Raw genomic sequence first — 19,956 nt, 5'->3', positions numbered from 1 at the left:
GAGGTGGTGCTTTACAGCCATATAGCATTGAAAAAGATCCTCTGGTCTAACCAGTCCATGGTGACCATCATCCCAAACTAAACTAGAGGAGGGTGGAGCATTGAGCTTCATAAGCAAGTTGAGAACTAACAAGAATGTTCTCATGTGCAGCAGTGATGATCAGCTCAAGTTACATACAGATCTGTAACTTACCTCCAACCATCTCAACACACAATGAATTTGGAAGAAATAGTACATCGTGTAGCATTGTAAGGGTTAGAGGACAACACCCTTGTAAATGCATGATGTAGACGTGCCAGTGGTGGACAAAGTCAGAACTCACACGACACCGGGTTGTGGTCCAATGGGTTTATTTGAAATCGCAAGCTTTTGGAGCACTGCTCCGTCGATAGGTGAAGGGAGTCAAGAAAGGAGGGGGAATGGTATTTTTGATGTAAGAAAACATTACTGCTGTAACTGCAGAAGATATTTCTGAAAACTTGTCCAGTGAAAAGGTATGAGTAAAGTATGGGTAAATGTAGGGGCATGTGTCTGGGTGGGTTACTCTTTGGAGGGTCAGTCTGGACTTGTGGGCCGAAGAGCCTATTTCCATACCATAGGGAATCTAATTTAATGGCTTTGTCAAGTGTGTTCAAGAAGATTTTCTTTTTCAATACGTGGATGTGCCTACTAGAAAAGGAGCAAAACCTGACCTTCTTTTGGGCAATAAGGCAGGATAGGACTGAAAAGAAAGTCGGGAAACACTTTAGGTCTAGCGATCATAACTCTATTCATTTTAAAATGGTTATGGAAAAGGATAAGCCTTCCATAAAAGTCAAAGCTTTTAATTGGAGTAAGGCAAATGTTAATGGTTTGAGACAATAACTTTCAAAAGTTGATTGGAGTAGACTGTTTGCAGGTAAAGGGACAACGGACAATTGAGAGGCTTTCAAGATGATGTGGATTCAGAGGCATTTTGCTCCTGTTCAAGTGAAGGGTGCGACTGGTAAGATTAAGGAACAATGGATGAATAATTTAGGTTCTAGTCAAATAAAAGAGAATCTTTTATTAGTTGCAGACAACTGGGTTCAAATAATCTCTTAATCAATATAGAGTGTAGGGGCATCCTTAAGAATGAAATCAGGAAAGCAAAGAGGGGTTATGACATAGATAAAGTTAAGGATAATCCAAACAGATTCTATAAGGCAGGACAGGTGACTGAGGTGTCAGTGGGGGAGCAATTTGGGGCCAGCAACCATATTTCTATTCGTTTTAAAATTGTGATGGAAAAGGATAGACCAGATCTAAAAGTTGAAGTTCTAAATTGGAGAAAGGCCAATTTTGACGATATTAGGCAAGAACTAATAGTGGGCGGCACGGTGGCACAGTGGTTAGCACTGCTGCCTCGCAGCGCCGGAGACCCGGGTTCAATTCCCGCCTCAGGCGACTGACTGTGTGGAGTTTGCACGTTCTCCCCGTGTCTGCGTGGGTTTCCTCCGGGTGCTCCGGTTTCCTCCCACAGTCCAAAGATGTGCAGGTTAGGTGAATTGGCCATGCTAAATTGCCCGTAGTGTTAGGTAAGGGGTAGGTGTAGATGTAGGGGTATGGGTGGGTTACGCTTCGGCGGGGCGGTGTGGACTTGTTGGGCCGGAGGGCCTGTTTCCACACTGTAAGTAATCTAATCTAATCTAAACTTTTGAAAACTGATTGTTCGCAAATAAAGGTACGGCTGGAAAATGGGAAGCCTTCAGAAATGAGATAACAAGATACCAGAGAAAGTATATCCCTGTTAGGGTGAAAGGAAAGGCTGTTAGGTATAGGGAATGCTGGATGACTAAAGAAATTGAGGTTCTGGATTAGTGGTGCTGGAAGAGCACAGCAGTTCAGGCAGCATCCAAGTAGCTTCGAAATCGACGTTTCGGGCAAAAGCCCTTCATCAGGAATAAAGGCAGTGAGCCTGAAGCGTGGAGAGATAAGCTAGAGGAGGGTGGGGGTGGGGAGAAAGTAGCATAGAGTACAATGGGTGAGTGGGGGAGGGGATGAAGGTGATAGGTCAGGGAGGAGAGGGTGGAGTGGATAGGTGGAAAAGGAGATAGGCAGGTAGGACAAGTCCGAACAAGTCATGGAGACAGTTACTGAGCTGGAAGTTTAGAACTAGGGTGAGGTGGGGGAAGGGGAAATGAGGAAACTGTTGAAGTCCACATCGATGCCTTGGGGTTGAAGTGTTCCGAGGCGGAAGATGAGGCGTTCTTCCTCCAGGCGTCTGGTGGTGAGGGAGCGGCGGTGAAGGAGGCCCAGGACCTCCATGTCCTCGGCAGAGTGGGAGGGGGAGTTGAAATGTTGGGCCACGGGGCGGTGTGGTTGATTGGTGTGGGTGTCCCGGAGATGTTCCCTAAAGCGCTCTGCTAGGAGGCGCCCAGTCTCCCCAATGTAGAGGAGACCATATCGGGAGCAACAGATACAATAAATGATATTAGTGGATGTGCCAGTCAAACTTTGATGGATGTGGAAGGCTCCTTTAGGGCCTTGGATAGAGGTGAGGGAGGAGGTGTGGGCGCAGGTTTTACAGTTCCTGCGGTGGCAGGGGAAAGTGCCAGGATTGGAGGGTGGGTTGTTTAGGGGCGTGGACCTGACCAGGTAGTCACGGAGGGAACGGTCTTTGCGGAAGGCGGAAAGGAGTGGGGAGGGAAATATATCCCTGGTAGTGGGGTCTGTTTGGAGGTGGCGGAAATGTCGGCAGAAGAAATTGAGGGTTTGGTTAAAAAAAAGAAGGAAGCATATGTAAAGTATAGACAGGATAGATCGAGTGAATCCTTAGAAGAGTATAAAGGAAGTAGGAGTATGCTTAAGAGGGAAATCAGGAGGGCAAAAAGGGGACATGAAGTAGCTTTGGCAAATAGAGTTAAGGAGAATCCAAAGGGTTTTTACAAATACAATTGAGGACAAAAGGATAACTAGGGAGAGAATAGTGCCCCTCAAAGATCAGCAAGGTGGCCTTTGTGTGGAGCCATAGAAAGTGGGGATATACTAAATGAATATTTTGCATCAGTATTTACTGTGGAAAAGGATATGGAAGATATAGACTGTAGGGAAATAGATGGTGACATCTTGCAAAATGTCCATATTACAGAGGAGCAAGTGCTGGATGTCTTGAAACGGTTAAAGGTGGATAAATCCCCAGGACCTGATCAGGTGTACTCGAGAACTCTGCAGGAAGCTAGAGAAGTGATTACTGGGCCTCTTGCTGAGATATTTGTATCATCGATAGTCACAGGTGAGATGCCGGAAGACTGGAGGTTGGCAACTTGGTGCCACTGTTTAAGAAGGGCGGTAAAGACAAGCCAGGGAATTATAGACCAGTGAGCCTGACCTCAGTGGTGAGCAATTTGTCGGAGGGAATCCTGAGGGACAGGATGTACACGCATTTGGAAAAGCAAGGAGTGATTAGGGATAGTCAACATGACTGACACCTCAGTCACCTGCCCTGCCTTATAGAAGCAGTAGATGTGATCTATATGGACTTCAGTAAGGCGTTTCACAAGGTTCCCCATGGGAGACTGATTAGCAAGGTTAGATCTCATGGAATACAGAGAGAGCTAGCCATTTGGATACAGAACTGGCTCAAAGGTAGAAGACAGGTGGTGGAGGGTTGTTTTTCAGACTGGAGGTTTGTGACCAGTGGGATGCCACAAGGATTGGTGCTGGGACCTCTACTTTTTGTCATTTACATAAATGATTTGGATATGAGCATAAGAGGTACAGTTAGTAAGTTTGCAGATGACACCAAAATTGGAGGTGTAGTGGACACTGAAGAAGGTTACCTCAGATTACAACAGGATCTGGACCAGATGGGCCAATGGGCTGAAAAGTGGCTGATGGAGTTTAATTCAGATAAATGCGAGGTGCTGCATTTTGGGAAAGTAAATCTTAGCAGGACTTATACACTGAATGGTAAGGTCCTAGGGAGTGTTGCTGAACAAAGAGACCTTGGAGTGCAGGTTCATAGCTCCTTGAAAGTGGAGTCGCAGGTAGATAGGATAGTGAAGGCGGCGTTTGGTATGCTTTCCTTTATTGGTCAGAGTATTGAGTACAGGAGTTGGGAGGTCATGTTGCGGCTGTACAGGACATTGGTTAGGCCACTGTTGGAATATTGAATGCAATTCTGGTCTCCTTCCTATCGGAAAGATGTTGTGAAACTTGAAAGGGTTCAGAAAAGATTTATAAGGACGTTGACAGGATTGGAGGATTTGACCTACAGGGAGGCTGAACAGGCTGGGGCTGTTTTCCCTGGAACGTCGGAGGCTGAGGGGTGACCTTATAGAGGTTTACAAAATTATGAGGGGCATGGATAGGATAAATAGACAAAGTCTTTTCCCTGGGATCGGGGAATCCAGAACTAGAGGGCATAGGTTTAGAGTGAGAGGGGAAAGATATAAAAGTGACCTAAGGAGCAACTTTTTCACGCAGAGGGTGGTACATGTGTGGAATGAGCTGCCAGAGGATGTGGTGGAGGCTGGTACAATTGCAACATTTAAGAGGCATTTGGATGGGTATATGAATAGGAAGGGTTTGGAGGGATATGGGACGGGTGCTGGCAGGTGGGACTAGATTGGGTTGGGATATCTGGTTGGCATGGACGGGTTGGACTGAAGGGTCTGCTTCGGTGCTGTATATCTCTATGACTCTATAATAAGAAGGTAAGGCCCCTTAAAGATCAAAGCAGTTGTCTTTTTGTTGAACCTCAGTAAATAGGAGATATTAAATTAATATTTCAAATTTACTTTTACTGTGGAGAGAGAAATGGAGGCTACAAAACTCAAGGAAATAAATATTGATGGTTTTAAAATAGTTCACATTACAGAAGAGGAAGATTTAAAGGTGTTAGAGAACATACAGGTGAATGAAACTTATGTATCCCAGAATGCTGTGGGAAGTAAAGGAGGAAATTTAATGGCACCTTGCAGAAATATTTGCACAATCCATTGCCATGGGTGAGATGCCTGATGACCAGTGGTTGGCTAACGTGTCTTTGTTTAAAATGGATAGTAAGGAGAAAACATACAACTATAGATCTGTGAGTCAGACTTCAGTTATAGGCAGGTTGTTGGAGATGATTCTAAAATATAGCATTTATAGACATTTAGAGAGGCAAAATTGATTAGGGACAGTCAGCATTATTTTGTGCGAGGAAGATCATGTCGCTTAAACTTGATTGACTTTTTTTGGAAGTTACCAAAAAGATTGAGGGCAGAGCAGTAAACATTGTTTACCTGGACTTTAGTAAAGTCTTTGACAAGGTTCGACATAGTAGACTAAGTTAGGTGAAATAAAATTCAGGACGAGCTTGCCAATTGGATACAATAATTAGCTTAACGGCAGGAGACAAACAGTGGTGGTAGGAGGTTGCCTTTTGGATTGGAAGCCTGTCACCAGATATGTCGCACTAGGATTGATTCTCAGTCATCTTTTGTTTGTCATTTATGTAAATGATTTGAATGAGAATATAAAAGGCATAGTTAGTAAATTTGCAGACAACACCAAATTGGTGGCATAGTAGATAGCGAAGAAGGTTTTTCTAAGGTTACAAAGGGATCTTGATCAAATTGACCAATGGGCTGAAAAAGTGGCAGATGGAACACAATTTGGATAAATGTCAGGTATTGCATTTTGCTACAACAGACAGGGGCAGGATTTGTACAATAATTGGTCGGGCTTTGGTTAGTAGTGCAAAACAGAGGGACCTAAAGGTTCAGGTACATAATTCTTTGAAGTTTGTGTTAAACATAGACAAGGTGGTTAAAAAGGTTTTTTTTATATAAAGGCTTGCCTTCATTGCTCAGCCCTGAGTTTAGACATTGGAAAGTCATGTTGAAGTTGTACAGGACATTAGTGAGATCTCTTAGTTCTGGTCACCCTGTTATACCATGAATATTATTAAGATAGAGAAGGTTCAGAAGATATTTATCAGGATATTGCTGGGTTTCAGTTATAAAGAAAGGCTGGGACTTTTTCACATCGCAGTGGAGGAGGTTCACAGGTGACCTTACAGAAATTTATAAAATCATGAAAGGTGTAGATAGGGTTTATGGTAGGTTTCTTCTCCCTAGGATGGAAGATTTCAAGTTTAGGATACATAAATTTAAGGTGAGAGGAGAGGTTTTAAAAAATCATAAGGGGTGTTTAACTTCCTGAGGAAGTGGTGAATGCAGGGACGGTTGCGACGTTTAAAAGACACTTAGATGAGTACATGAATAGAAAAGATTTGGAGGGATCTGGGCCTGGAGCAGGCAGGAAGGACTAGTTTATTTTAGGATTATGTTCCATGTGGACTGGTTGGACCGAAGGGTCTGTTTCAGTGCTGGATGACTGTCGAGTGGGAGTGTTGAATTGCTATGGCGTTGCCCGGCTTCAAGTCGTCACGCTGTCTGGGGCAACAGGCGGTGTCAAAGGGACAAGATCGGATCCGGCTCGTGAATACCATCTCTCTCCAAGCGCAGTCAATGTCGAGACGCTGCGAAGAACGACTTACGTTTTAGGTTTCCTCCGCGACCCTTAGCTCCGACGCCGCGGTGTGGAAATCCCTCTGGAACCTTCTACCGCCGGCCACTGGCATCGACAGCTCAGCTCCTCGTGCCACGGAGCAGCAGTTAGTTGTTGGTGCTCTCGCGAGAGCAGTGCGTGCTGTCGCCCGGGGGGTGGGGAGGAGGCGGTGCACGAGCGGGTGACGGTTGGAGGGAAGGAGCGAACAGTGAACGGCTGCGGCGTGAGCTATTACACAGCCCAGTCTCGCACGGCACCAACTACATGCAGGCGAGTGGCTGCGGCAAGCTCGGGGGCCAAGACTTGTATCTATATATTTATATAAGAGAAAAATATACATTAGTTTTTTAAATACAAAAGCCCACTCGGTATGTCTTTCCCCCCTCTCTGCCGTTCAACTGGATCTCAACTAAAAGTCTGAACTTGGATTTCTTTTTTATCTTCATCTCCAACGCTCCTCAGTTTTCTTTTTTTCTTTTGGAGAGATTTAATTTGTTTGGCTTGCCTCTCGAAATCGAGAGGTGCCACTGCAATTGTGTTCGGTGTTTGCACCCCCTGCCACCAACTTCTCTATCTCCTGTCTGCCTTGGAGCACCGAGTATTTGGCTGAGACGGGAGGGAGTCCAGCCCCGGCTGCACTATGTGGATACGGTGGCTGCTGAAACTTTCCGTGGGATTTACAACTTTCTTATCTGTTGCGGTGCAGACAGGCGTAGGTGCGGCGCAGCAGAATCCCAATGCTGATAAATATAATAACAACAGCAACCAGAAGACTGCAAATAGGTTAAGACGACGAGGCGGATCAAGCCAGGACGTACTGAAAGGGTAAATGTTACCGTTACTCGTGGGATTTATTTTATCTGCAAATATATCATCTTATTTTGCATAATCTAGTCTGTCCGCACCTTGCAAAAAACAATCTAAAGTCAATGATTCAAACTTAAGCTAATGACGAGATGGTTATTCTGTTTAACCAAGCGTCTGGTTTCTGCAGTTAAATGTAAATCGGACGTCAAGGCAGACTTTTTAATTAAAAACACGATTTTTATTTTAAAAAGGCGGACTTGGCGAGTATGTTACATTAATATTTTTCTGTTTGGAAATCCGTGTAATGCTTTGCTGGAAGTGGTTATTGCCAATGGGCTTTTTTTTCGCCAAAGTAAATACTTTTTTGTAAATACTGAATTTTAGTTCACGATTGCATTTCCACCTCAGTATATGTAGGCTTCTCTGTTCGTTCCCTCCCGAAGCAGCTCTCAAATTCCTGGATGTGAAGTTGCAGGGACGTGTAGGTACAGAGAGAAAAGAGCCCCCCGTCTGTACCTCTGATTTCTCTGAAAAATATTAACCCTTTAGCAGATGCTGTGAATTACTGTGATAGCATTGCGCTCTTTTCCATCTGGAACTTGTTTGCATTTTTGAATGTACAATTCGGTGTCCCAGAGTGCTGAAGTTCGATATTCTAAGCAAGACGTGAAACTTTATTTTTGCTAATGTTTAAAGATGATTTTGCTGAACTTCTCTCCCAGGAACTTCTCTTCCTCTTTCCAGGGACGAGATGGGTCGGAATCGAACTGTTCTCGCAACTTTTTTTAAACTGGCAAAGTTATCGGCTATTTTGTTGCTTGTTGGAAACATTGCTGTTTCTAACCACAGCATTAACATGTATATTTAAGTGCCAAAATGAGATTGGGGGGTGGGGATGTTTGAATCTTAGCTGATTATTCTGATGACTGTAATTTTTAAAGGGATACAGGGAATATGCAAGTGCTTTTATTGCTCGATTATTCGCTGTATCCGAAATGTCTTGCACTCAGTTTTACGAGTGCAGTTAGTAGATGTAACGAGACTAGACTCTGCGATTACCCAAGTTAGTTCCATCTTCGGGCCAGGTATTGAAATGAAAACAAGCGCAATTGGAAACCTAACGATGCAGGAGTAGGCAGAGAATTTGAGATAAATGAATAATGGTTACCTAAATATCACTTAACGATCAGGGAATCGAAAGGAAACCCCTTGTTGGAGCACAACAGCCTCTGGTAATATTTCCCTTTTTCGTACAATTTTTGATCGCGTATGAGGACTTTTTTTTAGAACTTTCCGGGGAGGGAAATGTGATGTCGTTTTTGCCAAGTCTTCCAACTTCTCTCCGTATTGAAACGGCAACTGGATTACAAGTTCTTCTCAAAATACAGATCCCTCCCTTATAGCGCAAAATTTGCGAGTTGTAATGTATCCGCTACTAAATCTTTTAAAGGTTTGAAACTCTCACTGTATTTGGAGAAAACAGGAGGGAAACATGCCGCCTTTAATTCTCCATTCAGTGTGATTTTTTTTCAAAAGGGATGTAGTGTGGGGCTACGGGATGGATTTTAAATTGAGAGCTCTTTCGATGAAATGGCAATGATCAAATAGTGTGTTTTCAGCAATTCTATAATTCTAAATACACTTTGGAATCCACATTATAGGAGGTATGTGATATCACTGGAGAGGGCACAGAGGGGAATTACCAAGTTGCTTGGCTGGAGAGTTTATGAACAGAGATTGGACAGACTGGGAGCAGTTTCCCTTGGAGTAGAGGCAATTGATATCTTTAAAACTAAGAGCATAGATAGGGTAAACAGGGAAAAAAAAACTTTTCCCCATGACTGAGGGATCAGTGACCAGGTTTAAGGTTTGGAGGAAACACCTTACACCCAGAGAGTGGTGGATATCTAGAACTCATTGCCTGTGAGGGTGGTTGAGGCAGAAGCCCTCAAATGTTTCAGAAATACTTTGAGATTTGCACTTACGATGCTAAAACATACAAAACTAAGTGCTTGAAAATAGGATTAGAGTAGTTAGTTGGTTGATTTTGATCATTGCAGATGTGGGTGGCTGAAGGACCTTTTTCTGTCAAAGATCTGTTTCAATAAAAGCTTGCCTTCAAGGATAAATGCAAGTCTTTTCAGTCCATTTTTATCAACACTTTGGATGAGATTAAATGAGGTACGGTTAGTAAGTTTGTGGATAACACCAAAATTGGTGATTATAGTGGACAGGATCACCTTAAGGTCACCATCAGCCTCTGATGCTCCAAGGGAAAAAAAATCCCAGCATATCTAGTCTCTCTTTATAATTTAAACCCTCCAGTCCCAGTAACATCCTTGTAATTTTTTTTCTGCACCCTCTCTAATTTAATAACATTCTTCCTAAAGCAGGGTGACCAGAGTGAGGTACCAATAAATCTTGGTTAGATGGCCCAAATATGCAGCTTAATTTCGATAAATGCAAGCTGTTGCGTTGTGATAAGGCAGACCAGAGTAGGACTTGGACAGTTGGACTTGGTAGGCCCCTTGGGAATGTTATAGAACAGATCTAGGGGTGCAGGTTCATAGTACCTTGAAGGTGGTGTCACAGGTAGATAGGGTGGTGATTATGTTTGGCGCACTTTCCTTCATTGGTCAGTGCATTGAATATAGGAGCTAGAACCTCATACTGAGGCCATACAGGACATTGGTGAGGCCACCTTTGGAATGCTGCACACAATTCTGGTCACCCTCTTGTAGGAAGAATGTTAAACTAAAAAAGGTGCTGAAAAAGTTTACAAGGATGTTGCTGGGACTGGAGGGTTTAAGTTGTAAAGAGAGGCTGGATAGACTGGATCCTTTTCCTTGGAAAGTCAGAGGCTGATAGGTGACTTTTTTTTGACATTTATAAAATCATTAGGGACATAGACGAGGTGAGTAGGCAAGGCCTTTTCCCAAGGATAGGAGAGTCCAGAGTGAGATGACATAGGTTTAATGTGAGCTGGGAAAGATTTAGAAAGGACCTGAGGAGCAAGTTTTTCCACAGAGGGTGGTGTGTGTATGGAATGGGCTGCCAGAAGTGGTGGAGGTGGGTACATTTACAACATTTTGAGACATCTGGCAGGTACATGAATATGAAAGGTTTAAAAGGATATGTCCCAAATGCAGGCAAATGGGTCTAATTAAATTTGGAATACCTGGTCAGTATGAATAAGTTGGACTGAAGGGTCTGTTTCTGTGCTGTATGACTTTGACTCTAATATGCCAGTTCACTTCATAACCAATTAATTACTTTCTGGAGCAACAATCTTTGACGTATGTGCAAGTGTAGCAGGCAGTATTTACTTTAGGTTTTAACATTCAGAAAGTGAAACATGACTGGAATAATGTTGGTGAGGGCACTATGTTAAGCATCCTCTGTATGAACACATCCACATGATTGGGTGGCATTGGAACAACCAGTACTGCCTGAGCCTTTGAGTGGAATATGCCTTCACTGCCATCATGAGAAAGAGTTCTCCCAACAGATCCAAACTGGCAAAAAAGGAGGAATTTTCCACTCTGAGCTGGGCCTATGACTTCCCAAATGCACAATCGGATGGCACAACTGACCGCTACTTAAACTTAGTATTATGCTGTGATTTTCATGGTATCAAATTACTTTTGAAGTGAGTTCACTATTGTCAGAAAAATGGCAGCCAAGTTGTGCACAGCAAACAGCCACCATCTAAAATGGTATGAACAAGACTATCTGTTTTGGTAGTGTTGATTAAGGATTTGATATTAGTCAGGACTTTGGGATAACTCCCCTACTTTTGAAATAGTGTCATGGCTGCTTTTTATTGCCCCTCTGCATAGGCAAATGGGGCATGGGCAGGGCAGCATGGTGGCTCAGTGGTTAGCACAGTTGCCTCACAGTGCCAGGGACCAAGGTTCAATTCCACTCTCGGGCAACTCTGTTGAGTTTGTACGTTTTCCTCATATCTATGTGGATTTCGTCTGGGTTTTGCGGTTTCCTCCCACAGTACAAAGATGTGCAGGTTAGGTAATCCACCTAAGTGGTAAGTATGGGGTTACAGGAGGTGGCGGCGGGGGTGGTGCGTGGGATTATGAGTGGGATGCTCTTTGGAGGATTGGTGTGGACTTGATAGGCTGAATAGCCTGCTTCCACGCTGTAGGGTTTCTGTGATTTTTAAAAAAAAAATCCCACTTAAAAGATGGCATTGCTGACAATATGTACTTCCTCAGTTCTGCATTGGAATGCCAGACTTTATTTTTGTCCTCAAGTGCTGGAATGGGCCTTGAACCCAGGACATTAGGACTTGAGCAAGTGTGCTTTCAACTGAGCTATGACTGATGCACAAATGTTTTGAAAATAAACCCTTAAATGTTCAATGTATTTGAGGAACATAACTTTATTTTTAAATCCATTTGGTTTCTCACTGTGCAATATTAATAGTGCAGTCATTAGTAATAGCTATAAATTTGCAGACTGTCCAAATTGCAAACTTTACTTTTAATGGAGGGAAAATATTTTTAATCAAAGGAAATCAGTTAATGTCCAGTCTGAAGTCAGTCCCAATATTGGAGTCTAGGTATCTTCCAGATATTTTTAATCAAGCTGTCTAGACATTTTATTACACACCTCAGGAGCACATAGCACTTGAACTCAGATCTTCTGGCTCAGAGGTATGGGTGCTACCATTGCACCACAACTGGAAATCTTCCACTTTTCCTTTCATTTATCTATTTAGTCCAACTCTCACATGATATTCCTTGCTATTAGATCCTGCCTAAAAACAATAACAGATACATTTATGTTTTTCATCTTGAAATTATTGAATATTGCACCTTCCACATAATTTATTAGAATAATCTCACTGGTTTTAAAGTTAAAAATCACACAACACCAGATTATAGTCCAACAAGTTTAACTGGAAGAACTAGCTTTCGGAGAACTGCTCCTTCATCAGGTGGTTGTGGAGTACACAATTGTAGTGCTTCCACTTAAACCTGTCCAACACTAGCATCTCCAACTCACTGCTTATGTGACTATTAATTAGTCTTAATGAAAAAGGCAAATTTTTAGGACTTGTGCTTTTGCTCTGAAATTCATTTCAATAGTAGTGTCTGTGTTCAGTTTTCTTTTGGAAAACTCTTTATTTACATTATACAGTTTTCCTTTAATCCTCTAAGAAGTTTTAAGCCAACAGCACTGCCTAGCATACTATTTAAGAGTCTGGTCAGAAATAGAAATTTACAGTTGAGTTGGATTTTGTAGTTTCCTTCATGTTTTGAAGTTTAGGGGGTGCGTTAATTTTCCTGAAACAGTTGCACTTTATATTAATGTATTTATGTATGTACATAGCACATAAATGCAGTGACCTCTAGATGATCCATTTATTCATGCCATTGGAACGGTGAACATGTTCTGTGATTTGTAAAGGATATACCATCAGAGAGAAAGTGGGCCATTGTGAATATAATGTTATTCATGTAATAAACAATTTCCAGATATTTTCCAAGATATTCTTGTGAAAACCTAGTTTTCATATAGAAGTGGCATTGCTTGAATTAGCTTTTAAAATATATGCAGGTATTTCTTTTACGATGCTATGTTTGCATTCTTGTACAACCAAGCATTATAGGAAAATTGCGCTTTAGAAATAGTGCTTGAAGTGTTGGTGATGTAATCCCATTACAGCTAACACACATTTTAAAAATTCGTGCTTTAAAATCAGTGCCCCCCCCTTCATCAATCACGTTACAGCGAAATTAGTGTTAACAAAATGCACGTTTTAGGCCATATGAGCAACAACATTCACAAACAGCTCTTTTGTATTGCCCTGCATTGTGTTCCAAATTGCGCACAAATCAACTTGTGAACAGACTTCAGAATGGAACCCATTCGCAGCATGGGGACTGCGTAAAGAAATGTGCAAAATACTGTATCCAGTTGCAAAATACGAGTTGCATTAGGAGTGGCACCAGTTGCGTTTTGACTATGCCTAGACGTGTTAATATAAACATAAAGATGAAGCATTTATCTTGTTAAAACATAGAGCATTTTTATCTCAATAAATTTAATTGAATCCTCCTTTTTAGGCCAAATGTTTGTGGGTCACGGTTCCATTCATACTGCTGCCCGGGTTGGAAAACGTTACCTGGTGGAAACCAATGCATTGTCCGTAAGTGAAAGAAATGGGAATTGGGGTAACAGTTGTGAAGTAATGCTGGAAATCAAACAAGTTAATAAAGATGGGAGTGTTAAAGGAGGAGAAAATATTGTAAAGCTATTCATTTCTATTTTTGTCTTTTGTTATTTAAGAATGCATTGAGATTAAATACGCCTTTTCCCTCATTTCAGCAATTTGCAGGAACTCTTGTGGTGACGGCTTTTGTTCACGACCAAACATATGCACGTGTCCAAATGGTCAGATAGCGCCAACATGTGGTTCAAAATCAGGTGAGTGAAATTGATTATTTAATGAGGTGATTTATTTATTAGAGTTTATTTTGAGAATGTAATTAGTATGGTTGAAGAGAAATCGAGAGATGTAGTATCCTTGAATTTCCAGAAGGTAATTGAGATGCTACATTTAGATTAATATGCAATCTAAGGGGTCATTGACCTGGGGTTAATAGGGAGCATCAATGGAAGACTCTTTAATAGAAAAGAAGCAAGGGTTATGATGTATAAGCTTACAGGTTATAATTACTGATGTGACTGTTCTGGGGGCTCAAGTATTTCTGATTAGTGATTAGATAAAGAGACAATGTTTCCAGGTTTGCTGACCATACCAAGATAACTGGAATATAAATTAAGAATACCCTGGAGGTGTAGACCTGTTAAATGAGTGGGCAACTAGAATGGCAAGGGTATAGGAACCCAAGCAGGGAGATGGGCAACAAGAATAGAAACAAGAGAAAGAAGAAAGAAGCAAAAATGAAAAGATAGCGACAAATAGAGCCATAGAGTGAAGTAAAGCTGAGGAACAAGGTTAAAAAGACAAGTCTAAAGGCATTGTGTTAATATGCAGACATTCACAATATGAACAACATTCACAAACAACTGTTTTATATTGCCCTGCATTGTGTTCCAACTTGCGTACAAATCAACTTGTGAACAGACTTCAGAATGGAACCCATTCGTAACATGGGGACTGCGTAAAGAAATGTGCAAAATCCTGTATCTAGTTGCATTATGGAGACATTTGTAGGGTGACCAAGGATGGCAATTGAACATCCACCCGTATTCAGTACTTAGGAGGTGCAAATAGGGAAAGGAGGTAAAGCATCATCATTTGCAAAGGAATGAAAAACCAGTGTAATCGTTGGAAATGGCATTGGCTTGGAAAACTGTGGAATTTGTGTGGTTTTAGGAAAAACCAGGGAGCAGGAATATTTAGTGATTGTCTGTCGGCCCCCAAACCGTGGTGGAGAAGTAAGGGAAAATGTTATGCAGGCAATTAGATACGTGGACCATAAAGGTACAATTTGTAATGAAGGATGATTTTAATCTTCTTGTCGATTGGACACCAAACAAGCAATAATACTGTGGAAAAATGATTTCTTAGAATATATACATGTTCAGATTTTAGACCAATATGATGAACCAACTTGAAAGCAGGCTATCCTATACTGGGTATTGTACAATGAGAAAGGTTAAATTAACAATCTAGATGTTGCAGAGTCTGTTGAGAAAGAGCAACCGTAAAATGATTGAATTGATCATTAAAGCGAATGTGAATTGGAAACTAGGGTCCTGAACATAATTAAAAGGAACTACAAATGTATGAGGTATGAGTTGGCAATGATGGATTAGGGAACCTTGCTAAAAGTGTTGGCTGAGAACATGCAATGGCTAATGTTTAAAGAACCTTGCATGAATTGCAAAAATAAGTAGGATAAGTGGTTCAACCATAGCCTACAAAAGAAATCAGGATAGTACTAAATCAAGATGAGACTTCTAAAATTGCCAGAAAAAGCAACAAGTCTGAGGGCAGTTTAGAATTTTGCATAGGACAAAATTTGATCAGTAGGGGTAAAATAGAGTATGAGAATAAATGTACAGGGAATATATTAGCTCCTTTGAATATGGCCGTAGGCTTGCTCGCTGAGCTGGAAGGTTCATTTCCAGATGTTTCGTAACCCTACTAGGTAACATCTTCAGTGGGTCTCAGGTGAAGCACTACTGATAGGTCCTGCTTTCTTTGTTTGGGTTTCTTTGGGTTGGCGATGTCATTCCCTGTGGTGAAGTCCTTGCATACGGATGGGGAAGGACACCACTTCAAATCAGACAACACATCCATCCTAGGACAAGCTAAACAAAGACACACGTGAGAATTCCTAGAAGCCTGGCACTCCAACTGGAACTCCTATCAACAAGCACATCGAGTTAGATCCCATCTACCACCACTAATCCAAAGAAACCCAAACCTATAAATAGAAAGCAGGACTTATCAGCAGTGCTTCGCCTGAGGCCCACTGAAAATGTTACCTAGTAGGGTGACGGAACATCTGGAAACGAACCTTCCAGCTCAGTGAGCAAACCTATATCCAGAACCTCAACCTGAGCTACAAATCTTCTCAAAACTCACTTCTTTAAATACGTAAAGAGAAAAGACTACTGGAAATGTAGGTCCCTTACGATCAGAATTGGTGAAAATAAAAATGAATTGCACTCATATAGTGGTTCTGTTTTGATGAAAGAGAATGCAAATAATTTCTCAAATGTTTGGGGATAAAGGGTCTTGTGAGGGAGGAGTTGAGGGGAGGGGGTAAAATAATTTTCAATTTAAAAATTAAAAAAAAAACGAATGGTGTGGAAGGTTGACAAATCACCAAGGTCTGATAATCTGCATCCCAGTGTGTTTACGGAAGTGACCTTGGATGCATTGATGGTCATATTCCAAAACTCTGAACCAGTTTGTATAGATTGGAGGGCTACAAATGTAACTGCACTTTCTTTTGACTGAAAAAGGGGGAGAAAAACATAATTGCAGATCAGTTAGCCTAAAACCAGTCGTGGGGAAAGTACTAGAGTATAATGTAAAATGCGTCATGACACCATTTAGAAAGCATTACTTTGGTTAGGTAAAGTCAGTATGCCTTTATGAAAGGGAAGAGACAAAAAAAAACTGTAGATGCTGGGATCCAAAGCAGACAGGCAGGAAGCTGGAAAAACACAGCAAGCCAGGCAGCATCAGGAGATGCAGAAGTTGACATTTCGGGTGTAACCCTTCAAGACTGGGGATGGGTATGGGGTGAGCTGCAGATAAAGGCAATGGCGGGGGCAGGGTCGTGAAGTGGGGCTAGGCGGTGGAGGGTACAACCTGCTTGGTCAATGGGAGGAATAAATCCGGCTGGTGGTAGGAAGTAGGGGGAGGGGGAGGGGGACGGGCTGGGAAGGGATTTGGGGGTTGGGGAGGGAGGTTATTTGAAATTGGAGAACTCGATGTTGAGACGTTTGGGCTCTAGGGTGCCCAAGCAGAAGATAAGGTGTTGTTCCTCCAAGAGGTGCTGTGGTTTGTTGTGGCAATGGTGGAGGCCAGGGGTGGTAACCTTCTCCCATTGGTGACTTCCTGAGGCTGCCTGACTTGCTGTGTTCTTCCAGCCTCCTACTTGTCTACTTTATGAAAGGGAAGCCATGCTTAATTAATCGACTTTAGTACTTCGAGAATGTAATTTGCGAATAGGTAAGGGAGAACCAATGAAAGTGGTGTAAGATTTTTAATAGACTTCACAGGAGGATAGGAAGCCACTTTGGGTGTGATCTAGACAAGTTGTGTTTGGGCAAATAGATGCAGTATAACATGGTTAAAGTTTATACACTTCATTGAGGAAAATTAAAGGGCAGCATATTACTTAAATGGTAATATATTAGATGTCTTTGTTAAACCAATCAATAAAAGTAGAAGGTAGGTGCAGCAAACAATTAGGAAGACATTACAAGACAGTTTGTATTCTTTTTATTTTGTCAGGGGATCTGAATTTTATGGGTGAGGCTAGCATTGATTGCCCATCCCTAATTATACTTTACCTGAGTGGCTTATTGTGCCATTTCAGAGACCAGCTGAAAGTCAACCACATTGCTGTAGATCCAGAGTTGCTTGTAGATCAGACCAAGTAAAGACAGCCCATTTCCTCTGTTAAAGGATATTAGTGAATCAGATGGAGGTTCTTACAGCAAGTTTCAGTAGTTACATGGTTATCGAAAGACCAGCTTTTAAGTCCATATTTTTATTCAAATTTCTTCATTTGCCATGGTGAGTTTCAAAGCTCTATCACAACATTTGGTCTGTCAGCATCTGTGTAGAGAAAGTTAATGTTTCAAGTCCAGTAGAATGTGGGCATATAGTATTGAGAGAGGATTAGCCATGATCATATTGAATGATGAAGCAGACTCACAGGGCCAAATGACTGACTTGTGCTCCTGGTTTCTTTGTTAACAAGGTGATAGATACAGTATAACATGGGGAAGTGTGAGGTAACTTTTTTTTATTGAAAATGTAAAAGAATTTTTTATGATCTGTGAAACTTGTAAATGTTGATATTCAGTGGGTCTTGGGTATATTGTAGTTGGAACATAATTAGCTTGCAGGTAAAGTGTGCAATTAGGAAGAATGTTATTGCTAGGCGATGGAGAATAAATAAGGAAGCCTTGTTATAATTATTTGTTGAAACTACTTTTGGAGTATTGTACTAATTTGGTTGCTAAACCAAAGGAAGGATATGCTTATCTTGGAGCCTGTCTGATGAAAGCCAATTCAATTTATTTCTTAGATGAGATGGTTATCCTATGATTGGCTAAGTAAGTTGCGATTCTAATTTCTGGAGTTTAGGAAAATTAGAGGTGACCTTATTGAAACATACAAAATTCTGAAGAGGCTTATCATGGTAGATAATCAGGTTGTTTCCCTGTCTGGAGAATCTAGCATGTGGGAAGGCAGTCTTAAGATAAAGGATCCTTTTAGTAATAAACAAAAAATCCTTCAGTCAGATTATGAATCTTGGAGGTTCTGTTTCAAAGGTTTGTGGATTCTCAATTGTTGAATTTTTTTTTTGTTTTTTTATTATTTGGGTATTAAGTCCAGAATCTGTTGTCCTCAAGGTGGTGAACCACTGAGATACAGACTTCTGATGTCTCGAGGGAGCATCAGATCTGGATGTAGGCAGTAAAGTGAAGCTAAGGCAAAAGATCAGATGTGATTATACTGCATGGCAGAGCACATTCAAGGAGCAGTATAGTTGTCCTTTTTCATTTCTCTTAATGTTGTTTTCTATCGAGCTCTTGCTTTTGTGAATTATTTCTTGTTTTCTACAATCTTTTTTGCATTAGCCTATAAGTTAAGCTAATTAATATTTAAGGATGCCACTTGAGTCCTTTTCCTTCTAATTCCCTCTAATTTCATGGGGAAGTGCTTGAGTTTTGACTTGCTTCCTTTTGGTTTATGGTGAGATCCAGATGATGTGTAATTCTGGGCTGAATTTACAAGCCTCACCTTGTGGGGATGTACACTGACATACCATTGTGCTGTGTGACCATATGACTTCCCAGTGTTTTACATCCCATCAGGTTTTATTCACAATCACTATTTGTTGAGTTCTTTTTACTTGGATGAAGTACTATCCTATTAGCTCGTTATAAGATTTATACTGAATAACGTATGGTTGTTGACAACACTTTTTGAAGACTTGGAGCCATTTTACTATTTTGAAAGATGCTATACAAATGAACATTGATGTTACGCTTCTCCTTTTGAAGTGACATGGAGTAACTTTCAGTTCCTAGTGAGCATTTGGATCTGAAAGAAAAATAAATCTTTAGGCTATGATAGTATTATATTTTGTCTGAACTGCTTTGTTTAGTCATCTTAAGGTGTGAGTCTTGTCATAAGTGTAGGAAAATTTAATAATAGAAGAAACTTAACTCTAATTTTATTCCAAATGATTTAACTGTGCAAGTAGAAATGAAGAATGGATATGATTTATTGGTGATTACTGAGACATGGTTGCAGGAAGCACAAGTTTGGGAATAGACAATAGGTGCAGGAGTAGGCCATTCTGCCCTTCAAGCCTGCACTACCATTCATTATGATCATGGCTGATCATCCTTAATCAGTATCCTGTTCCTGCCTTATCTCCATAACCCTTGATTCAACTATCCTTGAAAGCTCTATCAAACTCTTTCGTAAACAAATCCAGAGACTGAGCCTCCACTGCCTTCTTGGGCAGAGCATTTCACACACCCACCACTCTCTGGGTGAAGACGTTTCTCCTCATCTCTGTCCTAAATGGCCTACCCCTTATTTTTAAGCTGTGTTCCTCTGGTTCGGACTCACCCATCAGCGGAAACATGTTTCCTGCCTCCAGAGTGTCCAATCCTTAAATAATCTTATATGTCTCAATCAGATCCCCTCTCAGTCTTCTAAACTCAAGGGTATACAAGCCCAGTCGCTCCAGTCTTTCAGTGTAAGGTAATCCCACCATTCCAGGAATTGATCTCGTGAACCCAACGCGGCACTCCCTCAATAGCCAGAATGTCTTTCCTCAAATTTGGAGACCAGAACTGCACACAATATTCTAGGTGCGGTCTCACCAGGGCCCTGTACAGCTGCAGAAGAACCTCTTTGCTTCTATAATCAAT

The 19,956-nt window shown here is 41.4% G+C and overlaps 1 protein-coding gene across 1 annotated transcript in view; it reads left to right on the top strand.

Moving 5' to 3' along the window:
* The first annotated feature begins 6,712 nt into the window (after positions 1-6,712).
* Positions 6,713-19,956, top strand: part of LOC140458518 (fibrillin-1-like) — a 574,711-nt gene continuing 561,467 nt past the window's right edge. The window contains exons 1-3 of the mRNA XM_072553247.1: positions 6,713-7,344; positions 13,413-13,495; positions 13,675-13,773. Coding sequence (XP_072409348.1) covers positions 7,160-7,344; positions 13,413-13,495; positions 13,675-13,773 — 367 coding nt within the window. The 5' untranslated portion in view covers positions 6,713-7,159. The remainder of the gene's footprint in view (positions 7,345-13,412; positions 13,496-13,674; positions 13,774-19,956) is intronic.

This window comes from Chiloscyllium punctatum, chromosome 33 (genome assembly GCF_047496795.1).
Source record: "Chiloscyllium punctatum isolate Juve2018m chromosome 33, sChiPun1.3, whole genome shotgun sequence".
In the NCBI taxonomy this organism is placed as follows: Eukaryota; Metazoa; Chordata; class Chondrichthyes; order Orectolobiformes; family Hemiscylliidae; genus Chiloscyllium; species Chiloscyllium punctatum.
This window is presented reverse-complemented; position numbering and strand designations above follow the sequence as displayed.